General features: G+C 53.2%; 1 protein-coding gene across 5 annotated transcripts in view; it reads left to right on the plus strand.

The window, feature by feature from the left end:
* The first annotated feature begins 647 nt into the window (after positions 1-647).
* Positions 648-15,443, plus strand: part of arhgap33 (Rho GTPase activating protein 33) — a 72,090-nt gene continuing 57,294 nt past the window's right edge. The window contains exons 1-3 of one of the 5 annotated variants that reach the window (XM_063038960.1): positions 648-839; positions 9,392-9,462; positions 10,801-10,892. In XM_063038960.1, coding sequence (XP_062895030.1) covers positions 10,821-10,892 — 72 coding nt within the window. In that variant the 5' untranslated portion in view covers positions 648-839; positions 9,392-9,462; positions 10,801-10,820. Of the gene's footprint in view, positions 840-1,216; positions 1,481-9,391; positions 9,463-10,800; positions 10,893-12,418; positions 12,503-15,443 lie in introns of those variants that run through there. The other 4 variants (XM_063038961.1, XM_063038963.1, XM_063038959.1 and 1 more) reach the window with 4 other exon arrangements.

Raw genomic sequence — 15,443 nt, forward strand, 5'->3', positions numbered from 1 at the left:
ATTGCTCTAAAAATAAAGAAGCCACACAACACAAAATGGGTGTTTGGGGATAAAAGACATAAATAAGTTTAGAGACAGTGAAGCTCCCTCCACACCGTCCTATCACACACTCCCAGTGTCAGACACACAGTGAAGCCTCCTCTACACTGTCCCATCACACACTCCTGGGGTCAGACATGAGTGAAGCTCTCTCCACACCTTCCCATTAAAGGTAAAATAACTGCTGAGCAGGTTGAAGTCTGACTTCCGGTGAGCAAATGAGCCTTTATTTGCAGAGAGAGTTCATCTTCCTCATCTAGATCTGCGGATATCTGCAGGTGACCTCAATGCTGCTGCTGTGGTGCTTGTACTGAAACTAGCTGCCTGCAAATACCATCTCTCAGACCTTCAGCTTTTCACCCCCTTTCCCCCTCACCCTGCACCCAGACGCTGCACTGTGGTTTGGCCTGAAACGATACCAGGAATTCTCTCTGGTGTCTGACCACTGAGGAGTGCAGGACATGAGGCCAGACCCCGGTGGGCACAAGAAGAGTGCAGACAGGAAAGTGCAGGGTTAATGTATCAATAGTTCCTCTTTTGTGTTTCTGTTTGCAAACTGCGTTAGAGTGTGAGTCCTCGTACCACATTTCCTAATGACATACAGGCAGGGCAGCGGCAGTCACCAAAATCGGAACTCTGAGGACGAGAGGGAGAGGAAGGCTGTGCCTCACTGTGAGGGCTTGGATCGCCCCCTTCTCCCTTCCCCCCCAGCTCAGGATCGGCAAAAAGGAGTGTGAGTGAGGAAGAGTAGGAGGAATTCGCACACGGCCCCTTGCGGCTTCCCAGCATGGAAACTTGAGGTGAAGGAGTCATGGGCTGATGGGCAAAGTAAAAGGGAGTGGGTGGAGGGAAATGGAAAGGGCGAAGATGTGGGGAAGGGTGGTGCAGTGATGGTAATAGACAGTTCACAGGCACATCTGTACTTCTACTGACTGAAATTAGCACTGGTTATGTACTGGGTGATGTTCCCTCACTGCAACGTGGTGCTCCCTCATCACCGCCTCTATCCCACAGAGTTCCCTCCTCACTGCTCCTTCCTCAGCTCAGTGCTCCCTCTACATTGACTGGCCTTGAGAATACATGGCGCTGTGGGAGGGGTTTCAGTGGGTGGGGTGAGAGTCAGTGATGCTGGGGATTGTCTGTCGGCTGGTGAGGAGAGAGCTCTATTGGGGAGGGTGTGTTGTGCTGCAGCTCCCTGACTCTTCCCTGCAGATGCAATGGCAGTGAAAGATTCCCCTCCCCCAGCTACTCAGCAGGGGAGCTGAGCGTTCTGACGTTTTGCCACGTCAACCCGGTGCTGGTGGGATCTTGCTGTGTGCAGTTTGGCCACCAACTCACCCGCGTCCTGTTGCCAGGCATGTCCTTGGCCGGATGACGCCTCGGGGACCTGTCAGAGGGGAGTGTGCTGTTTCTGTACCAGAGGCAAGGATTGTTATCCAAGGTAGGACTTCCCTGCTTCCTTCCTCCCCCCCCCCCCGAAGCTAAAGTTTGTGAAGTAGTGGAGGAGGAGGGGGTGCTTTTTATAAGTGCAGTTTGAGTCTTGTTGCAGAAGGAAACAAATGCAAGACACTGCAGGAAATGATGTGACATACTGCATATGACTGGCGTTACTGATAGAGAGAGAAATGGAGAGACGGGGAGGGAGGGAGAGACATGAAGAGACAGAGAGAGGGAAAGGGAGAAAGATAAAAAGGGAGGGAGAGAGAAATGCAGAGAGGGACAGAGCATAGTCCCCCTGTGGGTAGCTGGATGAACACTTCCCCTCCCCCCACCACCCACAAACATCTTCCCCAAATTCGAATGGGGACTGGGGTCTGAAGCAGTGGGTTGGGGTAGGTGACCAGTGGGGAACTGGGGAGTGACTCCCACAGAAGGCAGAGTGGAGAAGGCAGTGCAGAATGTGTGCCAGGATGGTGGGTTGCAGGTGAACTGGGCAGGTGTGAGGTGGAAGAGTCGGTTGGTTTGATGGGATTCTGCAGAGTAGTTGGAGTTCGGACAAACTTGGGTTGTTTTGTCTGGAATGGTGGAGGCAGAGGGGCTTTATAAAAATATGAGAGATAGAAATTGAGTAGACAGCTGGTATCTTTCTCCCTTGACATCGGAATACTGAATATAAAATTTAAGATGACAAGAAATTTTCAAAAAAGATGTATGTATGGATTGAGTTTTTTATTTACACAGAGAGTGGTGGGTGCCTGGAATGTGCTTCCTGGGGTTGTGTTGGAGGTGTACACAGTAGAGGTGTTAAAAAGGCTCTTAGATAGGTACATGGATGTGCAGGGGGGTTGTGTAGGTGGAGAGTTTAGTTCAGTTAGGTGTTTAATCACTTGTTGAATTAGTTTGGTAGAATACCATGGGCTGAAGAGCCTACTCCTGTGTAGCACTGTTCCATGTTCTAGATGTAGAAAGGATCATTGGCTGTGGCAGTTTCCTCACCCTCCCACCGCACTCCCTCCTCACCGTCCCTACCACAATGCTCTCTCCTCACCATCCTCTCCCGCAGAGCTTACTCCTCACCACCCGTCCCGCAGTGTTCCCTCCTCGCCGTCCCTCCCACAACACTCCCTCCTCACGTCTCCTCCCACAGCACTCCCTCCTCGCTGCCCCTCCCACAACACTCACTCCTCACCACCCGTCCTGCAGTGTTCCCTCTTCGCCGTCCCTCCCACAACACTCCCTCCTCACATCTCCCACAGCACTCCCTCCTCTCCGCCCTTCCCATAACACTCACTTCTCACCACCCATCCCGCAGCACTCCCTCTTCACATCTCCTCCCACAACACTCCCTCCTCACGTCTCCTCCCACAGCACTCCCTCTTCATGTCTCCTCCCACAGCACTCACTCCTCGCCGCCCCTCCCATAACACTCACTCCTCACCACCCGTCCTGCAGCGTTCCCTCTTCGCTGTCCCTCCCACAACACTCCCTCCTCGCTGCCCCTCCCATAACACTCACTCCTCACCACCCGTCCTGCAGCGTTCCCTCTTCGCTGTCCCTCCCACAACACTCCCTCCTCGCTGCCCCTCCCATAACACTCACTCCTCACCACCCGTCCTGCAGCGTTCCCTCTTCGCCGTCCCTCCCACAACACTCCCTCCTCGCCGCCCCTCCCATAACACTCACTCCTCACCACCCGTCCTGCAGCGTTCCCTCCTCGCCGTCCCTCCCACAACACTCCCTCCTTACCTCTCCTCCCACAGCACTCCCTCCTCGCCGCCCGTCCCATAACACTCCCTCCTCACCACCTGTCCCACAATGCTCCCTCTTCACCACCCCCTCCCATAGCTTTACCCTCCTCACCACCGGTCCCACAACATTCCATCCTCACCACCCATCCCACAGTGTTCACCCCCCCTCACCGTCTCCCCCACAGTGCTCCCTCCTCACTGTCCCTTAGTGTGGCCACCTCTTACCAACTCACCCTCAAAACTTGGGAACACAGAGAAGTATTGGACTGGTCTGAGCTACCTTGACTAGCTCCCCCTGTCCTGACCCCACAGTGGGACTCCAGCCCTGATCTCTTCTGTCCTGTGACCTGACAACTGAAGACATTGGTTCTGTCAGGTGGAGGTAAGACTGCATCTAGGACTCTGTGTACAGCAGCGATGTCCTTATCTTAGGATAGATGATAGTGTGTTGAAAAAGTTCAGAAAATGTTTGCCAGACTGGACTTGCACTGGGAGGAAAGGTTGGACAGGCTGAGCTTGTTGGAGCTTATGAGAGGGAGAGGAAGCTTGACTGAAGCACAATGGCCTCAGGAATCTGGACCGGGTGGATGTGGAGAGGATGTTAACTCACTGAGGGAAAGCAAGACAAGGGGAGTTACTGGATGTGTATCTCATGGACTCCCCCCCCCTCCCCTCCCCCGCAGCCACACACTGAATGACTCACAGACACTCATCCCATCACCACCCCTCTCCAACCACTGAATTCCCTCCCGTAACCCACAGAGAGTCTCCCTATCGACACCTCTTCCCCCCCCCCCGACACCAACCACTGAATCCACTCCCACAGTCCACAGACACTCTACCCACCACAAACTGTTCCAGCTGCTACCATCTGGGAAATGGTACCGCAGCATAAAAGCCAGGACCAACAGGCTCCAGGACAGCTTCTTCCACCAGGCCATCGGACTGATTAATTCATGCTGATACAATTGTATTTCTATGATATATTGACTGTCCTGTTGTACATGCTATTATAAATTACTATAAATTGCACATTGCCCATTTAGATAGACGTAACATAAAGATTTTTACTGATGTATATAAGAATGTAAGAAATAAAGTTACTTCAATTCAATACTCTCTCCGACCAATGAATCTCCCCTCATAACCCACAGTCTCCCCATCACTATCCCTCCTCCCCCACCACTGAATCCCCTCCCATAACCCACAGATACACTCCCCCATCACCAACCCTCCCCAACCACTGAATCCCTTCCCACAACCCACAGATACATTCCCCATCACCATCCCTCCCCCAAACCACTGAATCCCCTGCCATAACCCACAGATACACTCCCCCATCACTGACTCTCCCCAACCACTGAATTCCCTCCCACAACCCTCAGTCTCCCCATCACCGTCTCTTCCCCCACCCATTGAATCCCCTCCCATAACCCTCAGGCACTCTCCCCATCACCATCTCTACCCCCCCACCCACAGTCCTCAGACACTCTCCCCATCACTGACTCTCCCCCCACCCACTGACCCCCAACAACCCACAAACAGTCTCTCCCCACCCATTGAATCCCCTCCCATAACCCACACTCTCCCACTTCACCTACTCTTCCCCATCCCCTGAATCCCTCCCATAGCATACAGATACTATCCTCAAGCACTGCTCTCCCAAACCACTAAATCCCCTCCTATAACCCACAGTCTCCCCTGTCATTGTCTATTACTCCACCCACAAAATCCCCTCTCTCAATCCACAGACGGTACCCTCCATCACCGATTCTCCCTTCCACGCACTGAATCCCCTCCCACAACCCACAGAATCTCTACCCATCACTGACTCTCCCAACCACTGAACCCCTTCCATAACCCACAGACACTTCCCCCATCACTGACTCCCCCCACCCACTGAATACCCTCCCACAACCCACAGACACACTCCCCCATCACCTTCTCTCCCCATTCTCTGAATCCCCTTCCATAACTCAGAGTCTCCCCATCACCAGTTCCCCGCCCCACCAACTGAATCCCCTCCCACGACCCACACTCCCCCCATCACTGACTCTTGCCCCATTACCAACTCTCCCAACCACTGAATCACCTCCATAACCCACAGACGTTCTCTCCCACCCTCTGAATCTCCTTTCACAGCCCACAGACACACTCCCCCATCACCACCTCTCCCCCTTTGGCTGAATCTCCTCCCGATACTCACGTCTCCCCCATCACTGTCTCTCCTCTCTTTCACTGAATCCCCTCCCACAGCCCACAGACACTCTCCCCATCACTGACTTTCCCCGCCCACTGAATACCCTCCCACGGCCACATACACTCTCCCCACCCACTGAATCCCCTTCCACAACCCAATGAATTTCCTGCCTCACACAGCTATGGATAATTTCCCTCATCACCATCTCCCTCTCACACACAGAATCCTCTCCCACAACCCACAGTCTCTCTACCCACTGAATCTGCTCCAACAGCCTACAGACACTATTTCCCATCACTGACTTACCCCCACTCCCCACCTACCCACCAAATTCCCTCTCACAGCCCACAGACACTCTCCCACACCTACTGAGTCCCCTTCCGCAGCCCATAGACACCCCATCACTAGCTCATCCCAACAGCCCGCAGACACCGTCTCCCATCACCACTCTACCGCCACCTCTGTTTCCCTTCCCACAGCGTATTGAACTCTCTCCACCATCACTTACTCTTTCCCCACACACAGCCCTTCGTCACTCTTTCCCACTACCAACTCTTCCCACTCATTGAAATTCTCCCAGAATGCACAGATATACTCCCTTATAGCAAGCTATTTTTTGGGAGCGAATGGGAAGGGGTGGGGTCCAATTTGGAGTGTTGATGGTGGGATTGAATGAGAAGGGGTGAGGTCCCATAGAGGGATTGATTGGAAAGGTATGGGGTCCCATTGGGTGTGACCCCACCCACTTCCCAATCACTCTCACAGTCTACATTTCAATGGGACCGCAACTTCTCCCAATCGCTCCCACCCTCTGCACTCCAGATAAGACCCCACACCTTCCCAATCACTCCCACCACAGGACCTCACCCCTTCCCATTGGAAGTGTGGACGATGAGAGTGAATGGGAAGATGTAGGGTTCCATTGGGAGTGTGGATGATTGGAGTGATGGGAAGGCGTGAGGTCCCATGGTGAGAGTGATTGGGAAGGCGTGGGATCCCATTGGCACTGCGGATGGTGGGAGTGATTGGGAAGGTGCGGGCTCCCATTGGGAGTGTGGACGGTGAGGGTGAGTGGAAAGAGGTGAGGTCTGATGGTGTTTCTGGATGGTGGGACTAACTGGGAACAGGACAGTGGGTGTGTGTGGGAAACGTTCCATGTGCATTACTTGCTTGAGGAAGTGTTAAATCAGTTGCATTTTCGGTATAGTGTGTCTGGGTGAGGAAGTTGGGGAGATGTTTTCTGACTAATGGGAACCAGAAGAACTTGCAGAAGTGGTGAGAGGGGACTTTGGGTGCAGGTTTCAATTCTCCCCAGAATTTAGGCAGGGGAATTAGCTGCCAGTGTCACTGCTCTGATCTCTGTGGATTCTGAGAATCCTTGTCATCAAATGGATTCTGTCCTTACCATTTTCACCTCCAGAAACACATGAGTTGCACTGTCTGCTGTGTTTTTCAAGATCTCTCTCTTTCTCCCTCCCTCCTTTCTCTCCCCCCACGCCTCTCTCCCCTCTCTCCTGTCTTTCTCCCCCTCTCTATCGCTATCTTTATCTCTGTCTGTTTCTCTATCTGACGCTCTATCTGTATACCCCCTTCTCCCATCCCCCTCTCTACCACCCTCCCCTTCTCTTGTCCTTCCTCCCTTTTCTCTTCTCTCTCCTTCCTCTCCTCCCTCCCCCCTCCTCCATTCTCTCCTCCCTCCCCCTCCTCCATTCTCTCCTCCGTCCCTGTCTCTCTCTCTCCTCAGACCCCGTCTCTCCACCCTCCCTCTGCCTATCTCTCTTACCTCCCTTCTTTCTTTCCTACCTCTCTCCTCCTTGCCCACCCCTTCCTTCATGAATTACAACAATACTTGGTTTTCCCCCCTTCCTTTCCAGTCCTGATGAAGCCTCCCAGCCTGAAATGTCAGTTGTTTATTGCCCTCTGTAGATCATGCCTGACCCGATGAGTTCCTCCGGCATTTTCTGTGTGTTGCTCTGGATTTCCAGCATCTGCAGAAACTCTTGTGTTTAGAAACTGATAGATAGACACATGAATGTGTAGAGAATGGAGGGATGTGGACATTGTATAGGCTGAAGGGATTTAGTTTGATCTGTCATTGTGTTTGACACAGACATTGTAGGCTGAAGGGATTTAGTTTGATCTGTCATTGTGTTTGACACAGACATTGTGGGCTGAAGGCACATTGTTCCTGTGCTGTACTGTTCTATGTTGCTTGAACAGGAACGATTGAGTTCTTGGGAGAGTCTGCACAGGTTCATTATTCTTTGTTCTGTGTTCACAGACACAGCCTCTTGAGTCCACAAACCTTTGCCAAGGTACCACACATGAGGCTGCTAAACAAGATAAGAGCCCATTGTACTACAGGAATGATAATAACATGGATAAAAGATTGGCTGACTGGCAGGAGGCAAAGTGTGGTAATACAGGGGGCCTTTTTTGAATGGCAGCTGGTGACCAGTGGTGTTCCGCAGCAGTTGGTGCTGGGTCAGTTTCTTTTCACATTATATGTTAATGATCTGGCTTTATGGCCAAGTTTGCTGATTGGTACAAAGATAGGTGGAGGGGCAGATAGTGTTGAGGAAGCAGGGAGTCCACAGAAGAGTTTGGTTAGATTAGGAGAATGGGAAAAGAATAGGTAGATGGAATAGAGTGTAGAAGGGTGTATCGTCATGCATTTTGGTAGAAGGAAAAAAGGCATAGACTATTTTCTAAATGGGGAGAAAATTCAGAAATCAAAGGGACTTGGGAATCCTAGCACAGGATTAACTCACAGGTTGAGTCGGTGGTAAGAAAGGAAAATGCGATGTTATTCCAGCATCTGCAGAATTCCTGTTGTTTACGTTTAAATTCACTACTGCGAAGCCTCTTCCGGTGATGCCTACACCGAAGAAGTTTAGATCCTCTCTTCAGTTAGTCCTGACGAAGGGTCTCGGCCTGAAACGTCGACTGCGCCTCTTCCTATAGATGCTGCTTGGCCTGCTGCGTTCACCAGCAACTTTGATGTATGTTGCGATGTTATCATTCATTTTGAGAGGAATAGACTATTAAAGCAATGATGTAATGCTGAGGCTTTGTTAGGCATCACTCAGACTACATTTAGAATATCTTGAACTGTTTTGGGCCCCTTGTCCGGGGAAGGATGTGAGGGCGTTGGAGAGGGGTTTTACGAGAATAATCCTGGGAATGAAAGGGTTAATGTATGAGTAGTGTTTGATGGCTCTGGGCCTATACTCGCTGGAATTTAGAAGAATGAGAGCAACACACACAAAACTGCTGGGGGAACTCAGCAGGCTGGGCAGTATCTACGGAAAAGAGTAAATAGTTGACATTTCTGGCCAAAGACTCTTTATCAGGACTGGAAAAAAATTCCCAGGATCTGCAGATTTTCTCCTGTTTAGAAGAATAAGGATGGATCTCGTTGAAACCTATTGAATTTTGAAAGAACTAGATAGAGTGGACGTGATGTTTCTTATAGTGGGGGAGCAGAAGGCATAGCATCAGAATAGAGGGACGTCCATTTAGAACAGAGATGATGAGGAACTCCTTTAGCCGGGTGGGGCGGGGGAGGTGAATCTGGAATTCATTGCCACACATGGCTGTGGAGGCCAAGTCATTGTGTATTTTTAAAGTGGAGGTTGGTAGTTTGTTGATTAGAAAGAGTGTCAAAGGTTACAGGAAGAAGGCAAGAGAATGGGGTTGAGAGGCAAAATGATCAAATGGTGAAGCAGATTGATGGGCCAAGTGACCTATAGTAATTCTGCCCTGATGTCTAATGATCTTATAAACTCCCTAATGACCATCACAACCTCCCCCCCCCCGCCCAATCCCACTGGTTTATTCTAATCCTGCCGGTTTATTCTTTGGCCTGAGCTTTGGAGTGGCTGTTCTTGGTGGCCTGATTCAGTCAACCACTTTCTCTTTCATTTACTTCCCCGAGATGCTGATATCTTCCTGTAATTTGCAGGTCATTCAAGGACCCAATCATTCCGATATCCCAGTTGTCCAGCTGAGAACTCTGTCGGGAATGTGAGTCAGGTGTGTGTCCATTGCCAGTCTTGGGTCAAGGTCCATCAAGTTTATTGTCAGATGCACAAGTCCAAGTGTGCACAGGGGCAAAGAAAAACTTGCTTGCAGCAGCATCAGATACACAACATTCACAAGGAAAATTAAATGAAGCATTAATTAATCACAATGTTCCAAAAAAGATCAAAATAAAGTCCATTGCAGTGCAAAGTGGTCCTGGTGTTGCTATACTGAGGTAGTGATTAGGGTTGAGCTGGATGTTTCAAGAACTCAATGGTTGAAGGGAAGTTGCTGTTCCTGAACTTGCTCGTGTGCGACTTCAGGCTTTAGTGCCTCTTTCCCGAAGGGAGCTGTGAGACAGATCAGCATTAAGTTTATTATCACTGACAGAGATGACGTGAAATTTGTTGTTTCGCTTCAGCACTATAGTAAAAGTACCTGTACATAAAATTACTATAAATTACAAAAATAACAGAACTAAATAGAACAAAAAAAAAGGAAGGAATAATGATGTAGTGTTCATGGGATCATAGAGTTCAGAAATCGGATGGTTGACACATGAATAAAAGGACACAGACACAGGGAGACATGTGGACAGTCTCACACACACACACACACACACACACACACACACACACAGCCAGAGGTTGGGATCAGCTGTTTCTGAATCATTGAGTGTAGATTTTCAGGCTCCTGTACCTCCTCCCCAATGGGAGTAATGTGGAGAGGACATTGAGTATCCTTGATTTTTAGGCACTGTTTTTTGAAGATGTCCTCACTGGTGGGGAGCGTTGTGCCTGTGATGGATGTAGCTGAGTCTACAGCTTTCTGCAACCCCTTGTGATGAAGTTCACGCTCATGATCTCTAGAGGTCACGAGTGTGAGGTGAGTTAGAACTGGAGCCAGGTTCCGAATCACACATCGTCACACATACGGACACAGACGCGGAGACATATGGGCACAGATACAGATACGTAGCCACACATGTATAGTACACATTGGCCCTCACTGGGGGAAGTGGAGGGTAAGTCACACACACAAACATGGAGAGAAAGACATGAGTACATACACATGGGTAGATATGGAAACAGATATATGCGCGCATACACACACACACACACACACACACACACGCACACACGCACACACGCACACACGCACACACGCACACAGACACCACACCCACCCACCCAGAATCAGGATCAAACACAGGTCTCTGGAGCAGAAGACAGCAGTTTTGCCAATCCAAACATCTCCTGATTTGTTGATATGGGTCGAGGCACAAATGTGGGAGTTGAGGGGATTCGATGGTTAATTGGTGGGAGCTTCACAGATATTTGTCTATTGCAGTTCTGGAAGTTCGGAAAGGAATGGAAAACGCTCGGTTTTGGAGGAAGTCTCTGTTGGATATCTTCAGTAAAGAGGAGAGCATACTGTCTGTGGTAAGGAGGTGTAAGGGGAGTTTCACTTTGTGTCTGACACAGGAATATGTGATTGGATGGTGTGGAGGGAGCTTCATTCTGTGTCTGACCCCGGGAGTGTGTGATGGGACGGTGTGGAGGGAGCTTCTCTCTGTGTCTAAGTGTGTGATGGGACGGTGTGGAGGGAGCTTCACTCTGTGTCTGACCCCGGTAGTGTGTGGTGGGAACATCACTCTGTGTCTGACCCTGGGAGTGTGTGATGGGACAGTGCGGAGGGAACTTCACTCTGTGTCTGACCCTGGGAGTGTGTGATGGGATGGTGTGGAGGGAGCTTCTTTCTGTGTCTAAGTGTGTGATGGGACGGTGTGGAGGGAGCTGTACTCTGTGTCTGACCCCGGTAGTGTGTGATGGGCGTGCGGAGGGAGCTTCACTCTGTGTCTGACCCCGGGGGTTTCTGATGGGACAGTGTGGAGGGAGCTTCACTCTGTGTCTGACCTCGGGAGTGTGTGATGGGTCGGTGTGGAGGGAGCTTCACTCTGTCTGACCCTGGGATGTGTGAAAGGGCAGTGATGGGATTGATTTTCTCCAACAACAAGAGAAAGCTTGCAGATGCTGGAAATCCGAGCAACACATACGAAGTTGCTGGAGGAACTCAGCAGACCAGGCAGCATCTACAGGAAAAAAGTACAGTCGAGGTTTCAGACTGAAGCCCTTCGCTTTTCTCAATGGTTTGGCTCTCTGGGATAGATATTACAGTCATTCTGCCCTTAGGGCACCATATCCCTACGATGTTACTCCAGCTCCTTCACAGGTCCCTCAGTGACCCTAATTCCCTAGCGACGTGTGTCACGGACATGCTCTGCCCTTTTCCCATTTTTCTCCCACTCTTTCTGCCATTGTTCCCTCATTCATTCTCTCACTCTCACTTACACATGCTAGGTGACGGGACACAGACACCGACATACAAGGAGTTTCTAATTGATTTCGTGTTGCCGAACAGAGGTGACGATCCGACCCAACCCCACACCTCCACCTTGGAGTCTTCTTGTCGGGGCTGGGAGACCCCACTGCCGCCTCCGAAAGTGGGGCTCGGGTCGGCGGGCCGGGTTCGGGGACACCTCAGGCATGGGGCACACACACCCTGCGTACTCTGTGCCTCGCCGGGCGTCCCGTGTCCGGGCATAGTCGCTCCGATCCGAGCTGGATGAGCGGCGGGGGGCGGTGCCGCAGAATCTGTCACCTCCCTCGTTCCCAGGCGGAGAGAGAGAGAGCGAGAGCGAGAAAGAGAAAGGAGAATTTGACTCTTTCCTTCTCTCTCTCTCTCTCTCGACCCGGGAAGGAGACGGTAGTCAGCGGGAGGCGGAGGAAGAGGTTTTCCGCGGGAGTCCGGGGCTGGGGTGGGTGGGATGGGAGCCGCCGGAGGCAGTGACATTCGTCTGCCTCCCTGACGGAGGGGACGACCGGAGGGAGGGGGTGTGTGGAGTTCGTTTGGGTCCCAGGACGACGGAGTGTGTGTGAGGGGGTGGGGGTGGAGCGGTTTGGGGGTAGTTTCCCACTGGGTATGATTAGAAAGATCGAGAGCCCACCAACTCCCGGGCTGTGGGCAGTCGCTGGATCTTGCTGTCATGGTGGTGAGTTATTGCCGTTGGCTAATCTTTTTTCTCCCTCCAGCCCTTCCTCTCTCCCTCCCTCCATTCCTCCATCTCTCCACTCCTCCCGCCATCCATCTCTCCTTCCATTCCTCCCACCATCCATCATTCCCTCCCTCCTTCAATCATTCTCTCCAGCCCTCCATCGCCTTCCTTCTTCTTTCCATTCCTCCTTCCTTGCCTGCTTCCCTCACTCCCTCCATCTCCCTTTTCTCATCCCCACCACCATCCCTCTCTCCGGTTCCTCTCTCCCTTCCCCGTCTCTACCTCTCCTCCCTCCCATCCCCCTCCCTAATCCTCCCCCTCCCCCTCCCCCTCCCCTCCCCTTTCCCCCTCTCCCCCCTCCCCTTTCCCCCTCTCCCCCTGACCCCTCCCCTCCCCCTCCTTCCCTCCCCTCCCCCTCCTTCCCTCCCCTCGTTCCCTCCCCTCCCCCTCCTTCCCTCCTCTCCTCCCACTCCCCTCCTCCCCTACCCCCCTCCCCTACCCCCTCACCCTCACCCTCCCCTACCCCCTCCCCCTCCCCTCCTTCCCTCCCCTCCCTCCCTCCTCTCCTCCCCGCCCCTCCTCCCCTTCCCCACCCCTCCTCCCCTTCCTCTCCCCTCCCCTCAACCTCTCCCTCTCTTCAACTCTCCCTTTCTTCTTTTCTGAGCTCCTCCCTCCCTACATCTCTCTCTTCCCGTTAGTCTGTCCCTGCATTGTCCCTCCCACACAACCCCATTCCCTCCATCTCTCCTTTCCTCCTTCCCTCAACCGTCCCTCTCTCCCTCACCCCTTCCCTCTCTCCCTCACCCACCCCTCCACCCTTCTCCCCATCATGCCTACCAATAACCCGTCTCTTCCACCTCCATTCTTCCTCCGTCTCCCTCCTCTTCTCCTCACCCTCACTCTCTCCTCCTATCTCCACTTTCTACCCCTCCCCCTCTACCCCTATCACTTCCCCCTCTACCCTTCCCCCTCCAACCTTACCCCTCCCCTACCACCTCTTCCTCCTTTCTCCCCTCTTTCTTCCCTTTCTCCCCCTCTTTCTTCCCTTTCTCCCCTTTCTCCCCTTTCTCCCCTTTCTCCCCCACCCTTCTGCCCCCTTCCCCTTCCCCTTTCCCCATTCCCGCTTCCACTTTCCCCCTTCCCCCTTCCCCGTCCTCTTCCCCGTCCTCTTCCCCTTCCCTTCCCCCTCCCCTTCCCCCTCCCCTTCCCCTTGCCCCTTCCCCTTCTCCCTCCCCCTCCCCTCCCTCTCCCCTCCCCTCCCCTCCCCTCCCCATTCCCCTTCCCCTTCCCCCTCTATCCTCCCCCTCTCCCTTCCCCTTCACACCCCTTTCTCCCCATCCCACCTCCCCATTCTCCCTCTCCCCTTTTCCCCTCTCCCTCTCACCCTTTTCCCCTCTCACCCCTTTTCCCCTCTTCCTCTCCTGCCCTTTTCCCCTCTTCCTCTCCCGCCCTTTTCCCCTCTTCCTCTCCCACCCTTTTCCCTTTTCCCCTCCCGCCCTTTTCTCTTTTCCCCTCTACCTCTCGCGCCCTTCCCCCTCCCTCTCCCGCCCTTCTCCTCTCCCTCTTTTCCCCTCCCTCTCCTGCCCTTCTCCTCTCCCTCTTTTCCCCTCCCTCTCCCGCCCTTCCCCTCCTCCTTCCCCCTCACCTTCCCCTCCCCCTCCCCTCCCCTCCCTCTCTTCTCCCTCCCCCTCCCCCTCCCCCTCCCCATTCCCCTTCCCCTTCCCCCTCTATCCTCCCCCTCTCCCTTCCCCTTCACACCCCTTTCTCCCCATCCCACCTCCCCATTCTCCCTCTCCCCTTTTCCCCTCTCCCTCTCACCCTTTTCCCCTCTCACCCCTTTTCCCCTCTTCCTCTCCCACCCTTTTCCCCTCTTCCTCTCCCACCCTTTTCCCTTTTCCCCTCCCGCCCTTTTCCCTTTTCCCCTCCCGCCCTTTTCTCTTTTCCCCTCTACCTCTCGCGCCCTTCCCCCTCCTTCTCCCACCCTTCCCCCTCCCTCTCCCGCCCTTCTCCTCCTCCTTCCCCCTCACCTTCCCCTCCCCTCCCCCCTCCCCCTCCCCTCCCCTCCCCCTCCCCTCCCCTCCCCCTCCCCCTCCCCTCCCCTCCCCCTCTTCTCCCTCCCCCTCCCCTCCCCCTCCCCTCCCCTCCCCCTCCCCTTCACCTCCCCTTTCCCTCTCCCTTCCCCTCCCCCTCTCCCTCTCCCCCTCCCCGCCCCCTCCCTCTCCCTCTTTCCCCTTCTCCCTCTTTCCCACTCTCCCTCTTTCCCCCTCCCCCTCCCCTCTCCTGCTCTCTTTGTCCTTCTCCTCTGTCCTTGACATCTTTCCCCTCCCACCTCCTCCGCCATCCTCTCCTCCTTCTTTCTCCCTTTCCATCTCCCTCCACTCACTGTCCCTCCCTCTTCCTTTGTGTATCCCTCTCTCCCTTCCCACTCCTCTCTTCTGGCTCACCCTTCCTCTCTCTCTCTTTCCTCCTCACCCACTTACCTCACCAGATCACACCCATTGTCTTCAGCCCCCTATCTCCGCTTCCCTTCCCCCTTTACCCCATTCTGTGACCCTGTCACCCACTTTTCCCCACTCCTCCCTCCTTGCACCTCCCACTCCCCCCCCCCCCCCCAAACCACCAGCCCTGTGTAGTTTGGAGTGTGTGATGTTGGAGGGAAGTGGCAGGAGCGGATTCTGCTGTGGGTTGGGAGTGTGTTAACTGGGACACTGATAAATACCTGCTGCCCATTTCCTCAGTATGTCTGTGTTACTGGGTCAAACGTGTTGGCAGATTGCTGTTCACAGCAAGGGTGTTAAATGTCTGTGGAGACAGTGAGTGGAACAAGGTTATCGCAGCAGGTACCTTGTAGTGAATCTGGTTGAGCTAAGGCAACTACAGCGAGCGCAGGGTTAATGTGCAGTGTAAAATATCGATGTTAGCTGGAGAACATTAGTGT

The sequence above is a fragment of the Mobula hypostoma genome, assembly GCF_963921235.1.
Source record: "Mobula hypostoma chromosome 8 unlocalized genomic scaffold, sMobHyp1.1 SUPER_8_unloc_1, whole genome shotgun sequence".
NCBI lineage: Eukaryota > Metazoa > Chordata > Chondrichthyes > Myliobatiformes > Myliobatidae > Mobula > Mobula hypostoma.